Source organism: Microtus ochrogaster, chromosome 26 (assembly GCF_000317375.1).
Source record: "Microtus ochrogaster isolate Prairie Vole_2 chromosome 26, MicOch1.0, whole genome shotgun sequence".
Taxonomy (NCBI): domain Eukaryota; kingdom Metazoa; phylum Chordata; class Mammalia; order Rodentia; family Cricetidae; genus Microtus; species Microtus ochrogaster.
Genome location: NC_022025.1, coordinates 15,305,898 through 15,314,291, shown reverse-complemented (window position 1 = coordinate 15,314,291; position 8,394 = coordinate 15,305,898). Strand labels below are relative to the sequence as shown.

At 42.7% G+C, this 8,394-nt stretch overlaps 1 protein-coding gene across 1 annotated transcript in view; it reads left to right on the top strand.

The window, feature by feature from the left end:
* Pus7 (pseudouridine synthase 7) overlaps positions 1-8,394 on the top strand; it is a 46,634-nt gene that overhangs the window by 33,005 nt on the left and 5,235 nt on the right. Inside the window, exons 11-14 of the mRNA XM_005358374.3 lie at positions 3,528-3,589; positions 4,279-4,439; positions 5,385-5,511; positions 6,409-6,510. Of these exons, the coding sequence (XP_005358431.1) occupies positions 3,528-3,589; positions 4,279-4,439; positions 5,385-5,511; positions 6,409-6,510 (452 nt within the window). The remainder of the gene's footprint in view (positions 1-3,527; positions 3,590-4,278; positions 4,440-5,384; positions 5,512-6,408; positions 6,511-8,394) is intronic.

Genomic DNA, 8,394 nt, shown 5'->3' with positions numbered 1-8,394 from the left:
ATAGCACATACATGTGCACAGTTGAAGATGTAACCTACATAGTAAGTTTTTCCTACCACTCTTCACCGCCCTTTCAAGGGGTCTCTTTTACTTTACTTTTTTTTTTTTTGGTGTTTTTTGTTTTGTTTTTTGAAACAGGGTTTCTCTGTGTAATCCTCTCTGTCCTAGAACTCACTCTGTGTAATGGTAAAAGTAAAATGGCACTGTTCCCCAAGGGGCAACAGATCCCAGGCAGGGAGCCACAGGGCAGGTGAGAGACCTCTGCGGGGCAGCCAGTCCCACGAGAGGATGAGAGTCAGATGGATAGGCATGCCATGCAGAGTGAGGTTGGATATTTATTTAGTGGATTATGAAGGGAAAATGGGGGAGGGAGGGAGAGGGGGGGGAGGAGAGAAATTGGGTAGAGGAGAGGAGCCACAGTAGCAGCTACCTCTTTGGGAGAGAGACAGAAAGGAAGGAACTCAGCTTGGATGCAGAAGATCTTGCCTCAGCAGACCGGGGTGGGGGTGGAGGGGTGAGTAGGCCCGGCTTTTCTCTTAAACGGACAGGACAGACCCTTACAGCTCTGTATACCAGGCTGACCTCAAACTCAGAGATCAGCCTGCCTCTGCCTCCTGAGTGCCAAGAATAAAGGTATGTGCCATCACACCTGGGTTCTTTTTTACTTTTCAGCAGGTAAGAGGCCAAGTGTAAAAAGCCGGGTAACACAGGCCTAAGGCATGCTCTCATCAATAAATACTCATCAATAAATACTACTTGGTTTTACAAACATACTGTGAGAATCCTGCTGTCCAGCAGAGACTGCTACATAAAGTAACTATTCATACAGGATTTAGAGTGATACGTGCTACAAACTGAAGGCTCTCTGAGAACATTTGTTCTTCATTTCTGTTTCAGCATCTTGTCCAGTTTTTCAGTATCAAGTTGTATCTGCTTATATGATTTTACAAGGGCCAAGGGATTGGTCTGCTGTGCAGCAGCTCCTTTCCCTCTTGGGCAGTGTTGTAAAGTGAGGACTGGGTTCTGAGCCTCAGACTGCTCCCCTGTGAAGTAGAAATAATGCCAACTCCACAGAAGGCTGGGAATGCAGATGGTGTTTATGCAGCACCTGTTTCTAGGCTTAAAATGTGCTGTCATTAATAAATAGAAATCTCTCTAAATTAAGGCCAGACAGGCACAGTGGAGTCCAGGACAGCTACCTGGGCAGCCGATTAGGACTGTGAAAGGCCAGACCAGCCTGGGCAGCATAGAATGATCTATGTGCTAATTCAGAACAAGAGCAGCAAGAGGAAAGTTTAGGACTAGAATGTGGCTCAGAGTCATATGCCACCTTTTGGGTGACTTCTACGTTCCAGGTTAGGGGCGCGAGGATTAGAAATGTTAGATAGAAAGACCAGAGGTACAGAAGAAACAGAGACACAGGATAGTGACAATTCGGCAAATACTGAATGCTAAATTTTCCCCCACATTTATCTTCCATACGCTTTTATACCCCAATACAAAAGACTGCTCTAACAGAACACAAAGGACAACCAGTACAGTTACTTGCTTCAATACTTGAGACTTTAAGCCATTATTTCCTGAGAAAAGTATTTGATGTTTGGGACAGTGAGCACACCCTAGACCAAGTGTCCTGCAATCAGCCACTCCCTAAGTCAAACCTCCTATTTCTTTTTTTTTTTTTAGTTTTTTTCCGAGACAGGGTTTCTCTGTAGCTTTGGAGCCTGTCCTGGCACTAGCTCTTGTAGACCAGGCTGGCCTCGAACTCACAGAGATCCACCTGCCTCTGCCTCCCGAGTGCTGGGATTAAAGGCGTGCGCCACCACCGCCCGGCCAAACCTCCTATTTCAAAAGAAGGAGCAGAATATTCTGGACTTCTCTGATGTTTGGTGAGGGTGGACCAGCTCTATCTCTATGGACCATCTTAAGGTCCAAAACACCAAGTAAACACACCCTAGGTCAGGATAGCTTGTCTTGTAGCCTACCTGTTATCAACAACTTTGAGCCCAGCCAGCCTTTCATCCCAGCACTCGGGAGGCAGAGGCAAGTGAATCTCTGTCCTCTGTCCTCTGTGAGGACAGCCTGGTCTACTAAAGCTAGTTCCAGGACAGGCTTGGACAGGCTCCAAAGCTACAAAGAAACCCTGTTTCAATAAACCAAGAAAAAAAAATTTTTTTTGAAAGAGCAAAAATAAGCTCAAACTCTCTGATCTTCACACAAGGTGGAACAGGCTCACATTTTTGGGTTCCCACAGCTGAGCTATTAGAGTGCCCTAGACCAGATAGATCACCAGCACTGAGGAAGGAAAATCTGAAAAGGAAAATACAGATAAGCATACTACAGATGCTGATTGTTGTAGCACAGATAATTTAAGGAAGAGTTGAATCAATCTTTGCATTTTTAGGTAAAGCAGAAGCCCAGCCATATGACCCTATAGTTTTGTATCCCAAAGAAAATTAGTACAAATAATTGATTAGTAAAATGCTGTTAGATTTACTCAGAAACAGAAGTTGTGTAATGTGCCCAACTTAGTTCCAAACAATTTATTTTCACAGCATCAGACTGTTTTCTGCCTTCATAGAACTTACAGTATCACCATAGGATTTCCTAAGGGGAAATGCCAAGTCTCAGCATACAGTCAAACAGAAGATGAATCCAGAATATATCAAGACAATAAATGAAAAACTCTTCCACCCCATAGCAAAAGGACAACTGGAGCTTTTTTAAATGTTTTTTCTTGGCATGTATTAATTACATACTCCAGTTGGTTTCATTATTTTCGTATGTGTACCTATTCATTCCTAATCTCCCCACACACGCCCTCTTCCCTCCCTCTCTCCCTCCCTCCCTCCTCTAATCGCCTGCTCCTTCCCAGCTTTCTTCACATTTACTTACGTGTATCCCAGCTGTGTCCCATTGAGCTTCATTAGAGTTCTTTACAGAAGCATGGGCCACTCCTCACTGAATGTGCACGACCCCACTCCGTTCTGTGACCATGTGTGAGCAGTCACAGCTGCTGTGTGCTCAGGAGTGCGACGGTCATTTCATGCTCAGACGTCAGCTCTCTCCTCAGCCCTGCCTCCCGCTTTTACATTCTTCCCACTCCTCTTTTGGTGCTCCCTGCTCTTTGGAGGAGATGAAACAGTTGTCCCGTGTATGACTGAGTATTCAGATACTGAATCCAGGTCTTCTGCAGAGTTTGTCCTGTGTGGGTTTGTGTGTGCTGAATATAGGGAGGGCAGCAGACCCACTGGAGTCCAGGCAGCTGTGAGCTGCTGGATGTGGGTGCTGGGAACCAAACTCAAGCCCTCTGCAGGAGCAGTAAGCACTCTTGATAAGTGAGCCCTCCTTCCAGCCCCAGAGAAGCCTTTTATGGTAGACGATGGTCACTAAAGTCTGTGTCAGCATTTTCCTACATGCTTTTAAATTGAATGAGCTAATAAGTGTTTCTTGTTACCGTCTTAACAATTGAGCATTTAAAGCTTATCTTATGCAAAGATAAGCCAGTAAATCCTGTTTAATTCTAGAGCTATTCTACAGAATGCCTGGACAGAAGTCATGGATTTAATACTGAAACCCCGTTCTGGAGGTGAGAAAAAGATTTGTGTTGAAATAAAGTGCATAAAATGTATAGCTAGATACTCATGGCATTACTTTAAGTAAAAGTAACTGAAGGTTGTTATTTTAAAGTTCTTAGTGGTTTTTTTTTTTTCTAATTTTTAAATGCCATTTCATTTTCACAATTTTACACATAATTTTGAAATTTTAAAAACTATCTCCTGGTTCTAGCTCTTTATTTATCTGATTTATTAATGCATGTTTAAATGTATGTTCATTTCTCTTCAGTTACTACAAATTCTCTGAGTTTATAGATAATGTATATATATAATATGGCTATTTTGTTAAAGCATAGTATAATGACTAAAATTTTTCCAGGAAATATCTCTAAAACTATACTGTAAAAAAGGGATTTCACTGATACTTTATAAAATGTCAAAATATTAATACTCATTTTAGGTAACTATTTTCAAGCTAAAAAAAAATCTGTTTTTAATTTTAAAGCAAACAGTACAGGGGCAAAGAGAAGGAAAAACCTCCTTAGCTGAGGTGATGATGAACTCTTGTTGTTCATGTATGGGGCCCATGGTCTTGCTTTTGGGCAGCTGTGAGCTTCAATGCACATGCATTTTCCCCAGTTCTATGCTCCCTATGAGGCATGTGAAGTGATGCACATTCTTCTGTTGGCCAAGTTTGATCGTAGCTTCTCTTCTCCCATAGCTGAAAAGGGGTACTTGGTGAAATGCAGAGAAGAATGGGCCAAGACCAAAGATCCAGCCTCTGCCCTCAAAAAGCTACCTGTCAAAAGGTGTGTGGAAGGGCAGCTGCTTCGAGGACTTTCAAAATATGGAATGAAGAATATAGTCTCTGCATTTGGCATAGTGAGTGCAATTTGTGAAGTCAGGCAATGACTCGAGGCGGTTCATGCTTTTTAAACATAATCTTTAAAAAACTTGAAAGGGCATCAAGAATCCTTCAGTGGTCTTCAAAGAAATTTATTCGACTGTACCTCATTCTGACCCTGAAAGGTGATGAGCTGGTAGAGGTGGGGATGTTGGTCGTGTTTATTAGCATTGGCCCAAAAAAGTGTCTATGGAAAGTATAATTGCTAATTGAATTTAATGTAATTGAATGGGATTTGAAAGTTTTAGAACTCAGTCGGGCGATGGTTGCAGACGCCTTTAATCCCAGAATTTGGGAGGCAGAGGCAGGTAGATCTCTGTGAATCTGAGGGCAGCCTGATCTACAGAGCAAGTTCCAAGACAAACAAACTTCCAAGCTACAAAGAAACCCTGTCGCGAAAAACTGAAAGGGGGGGAGGTTCCTACAGTCATGTCTTTTAGAACTTTAATTTGTGTCTGTACCTATGCAGAGCATGGTCATGGACTTGAGCACACAGGCCAGGACAGCCTTCAAGAGTTCATTCTCTCTTTATAGCACATCTGTCCCCAGAGATCAAATTCAGGTGGTCAGTTCAAGGCAAATGCCTTTACCTACTGAGCCATCGATATGACCCCATTATAACCATCTTCATTGGAGCTTTAGAGTGCCTCAGGAAGGGAGTTCAACAGGAAGTAGCTAAGTGGTTTCCTGTTAGCATGTTTTCAATCGAGGTGCCATATTGGTAAGCACAGTTCATATCTGTGTGTATAACACAGGACGACACTGAAGTGCTTCCTCACTGAGCTGCATTTCCAGCCCCACAGTCAGACCCAGTCTGAGGTTCTTGTGTTGGGGTTACCATTAAATGAGTAAAATATTTGGGGAAACAACACTTTAAATGCTCAAGATTGTTCTGGTTTTGCCTATTTCTCCCTTCCCTGCAGATACCAAGAAACAATCGCTTAATGTATATCCATAGTTATCAGAGCTATGTGTGGAATAACATGGTGAGCAAGCGGGTGGAAGATTATGGGCTGAAACCTGTCCCAGGGGACCTTGTTCTCAAAGGAGGTATGGCATATATACTCTTGTTATTCAGACAGATTAGGACTCAGATACTTTATAGCAGTGTTTTTGAAATCCATCGTGGCTACTACTTAAGAAAGAAATGTGTAGTAAGTGGGAGTTGGAAGGTCACATGAGGTCAGGCAGATAGTTTTTAATCACCAGTGAAAAAAATACATATGTGTTTTGAATAAGCAGCTAAGTCTGGGCAGTATAACAGAATAACCTTTGGGCTATGATTGGCCCAAAGCCCTTTACAAGCATGAATCTGGGTCTTCAAAATACGTATATTTATATATTTAATATATATTTATATATTTGTGGATGTGTCACAGCATCTCATCATGTCATCGGGCAGTTTCTTTACTAAGTATGTAACAGAATGGTCTGAAACATTAACATAAATGTTAATGTGGGTCTAGAGCGTTGAGTCGGCTGTAAAGAGCACAGACTGTTCTTCCAGAGGAGCCAGGTTGATTCCCAGCACACATGGTAGCTCACTGCTGTCTATAACTGCATTTCAAGGATACAGTGCCCTCTCCTGGCTACCAGGGACACTTACCACACATGATGCACAAACATACATGCAGGCAAGACATCCTTACACACAAGATAATGCTAATATCCTGTCCGCTATCGAACATTAACTGTGTTTTGGTCTTAACACCAGTCGCTTTCCCTGCGTTGCTCTGTTGTAGCGCTACTGGGAAGTATTCTGATTTTTACAAGATTTAGCGCCTTGCTTGGGATTCCAGCTGATTAAAAAAGGAGGGATTCTAAGCTTCCTGGGCCTCTCCACCTGGACAATTTGTGCTTTCAGCTCACTGAGATATATATAATTTTAGGATCATGAGTTCATGAAAATGCTTTTTCTTAACCTGCTATTTGCTTGTGGATTTGCAGCCACAGCCACCTATATTGAGGAAGATGATGTTAATAACTACTCCATCCATGATGTGGTGATGCCCCTGCCTGGTTTTGATGTTATCTACCCCAAACATAAAAGTAAGTTCCATGTTTGAGCCAAATATTTAAAACAAGTGTAATGTGATTAAGTTATCAGTAACCAAGAGTAAAGCAAGGGAAAAACCAATATTTGAATTATAGTCTTAAAACTTTCTTTATAGCACATGTAATGGCTAATTCCAGCAGAGGCTGGTAGATCTCTGTGAGTTCAAGGCTAGCCTGGCCTACAAAGCTAGTTCCAGACCACCAAGGGCTCTTATATAGAAAGCTCTATATAAAAGTGTGTGTGTGTGTGTGTATAAATTTCTTAATTATATATATGTACTATGTATACACATAATATACACATTACACACATATATATGTATAATATATATAATTTTATGGTCCTGGAAAGGAATGTATTCAGGAGAATAAATTAAAAGCTACCCCTGTGATCCCAAGTGCTGAGGCTGGAGGACTGCTTCAGCCAATAAGTTGGATGCCAATCTGAGAAAAGGAAATGAAAGTTAGAATCCTCTGCCATTACTTCCTATTCTCCAGACTTTTTGTCTTTATTTTTGTTACATTTGTGGATGTCATTGGTGGTAAAGGGGAAGACTTCTCTGAGGAGAAGGAGTGTGGACTGGTATAAGAGAGAATAAGGAAGGTGGGCAGGGAAGAGCATAGTCTGTTTCTCTTGGCAGCAACCAAGGAGAGGGCTCAAGATGCCAAAGCTGTTAGCGGACCATTATGGGGTTAAGGAGAAAACTCATGCCAGGAAAACTCGCAGAAATCCACAAGGATGCCCCCAGCTAAGACTTCTAGCAGTAGTGGAAAGGGTGCCTGAATTGGCCTTCATCAGTTTGGTGACTACCCTAATTGTTATCATAGAGCCTTCATCCAGTAACTGAGGGAAGCAGATGCACAGATCCACAGCCAAGCCCTGGACCAAGCTCTAGGAGTCCAATTGACGAGAGGGAGGAGGGATTATATGAGCAAGGGGTCCAGATGTGATGGGGAAACCCACAGAGACAGCTGACCCGAGCTTTTGGGAGCTCACAGTCTCTGGATGAACTGCTAGGGTGCCGGCATGGGACCAGCCTAGGCCCTCTGCGTGTGGGTGACAGTTGTGTAGCTTGGTCTTTTGTGGGGTCACTAGCAGTGGGACCAGTACCTGTCTCTGAGGCATGAACTGGCTCTTTGGAACCTATTCCCTATGGTGGGATGCCTTATTCAGCCTTGGTGCAAGGGGAAGGAGATTGGTCCTGCCTCAGATCCCCTGAGAGATCTTACCCCTTCTGAATAGAGACAAAGCAAGAAGAGATAGGGAAGGAAGGGGGAGGGAACAGGAGAGAAGGGAAAGTGTGGTGGGTACGTAAAATTAATTAATTAAAAATAATGGAAAAATTCCTATAATGGTAGATATGTAACATTCTCACCAATAAAAAATGATCCGTGTCAAAGGTGAAGAAGAAGAAAAAAAGATGCTAAAGCTGTCGGTTGTCACACAGCTGCCATGAGGGTCTGTTGGTTCTGCCTCTTTCTGAGGTGTAGCTCCCCCCCCCACCCCTTTTTTTTTAAATGCAGGCCAGACCACAAGTGTACTTTTTCTGGTACTTTGGATTTCTTTGCGCTTTCTCTGAGCACCCTACCTCACTTGTCTTTGCCATGTGGCTGACCTCCATGCCTGACTCATGGCATGCTTACTGTATTCTTCTTCTCCATTTCCCTCCTGGACAGCTACTGAGATCTACAGCTTGCCTTCTTTAGAGTTTTTCTTTTAAACTCTGATAAAATTGTTCTCATGCTTTTAAGAAAAAGAAACATGCAAACCCTTGTTTTAGTCAGGATCCTTCTGGAACAGATAGCATAGAGCTAAGAAAGGGATTTATGAGGCCCTGGCTCACTTGATGATAGCTCCTGGAAAGTCCCAGGCTGTCT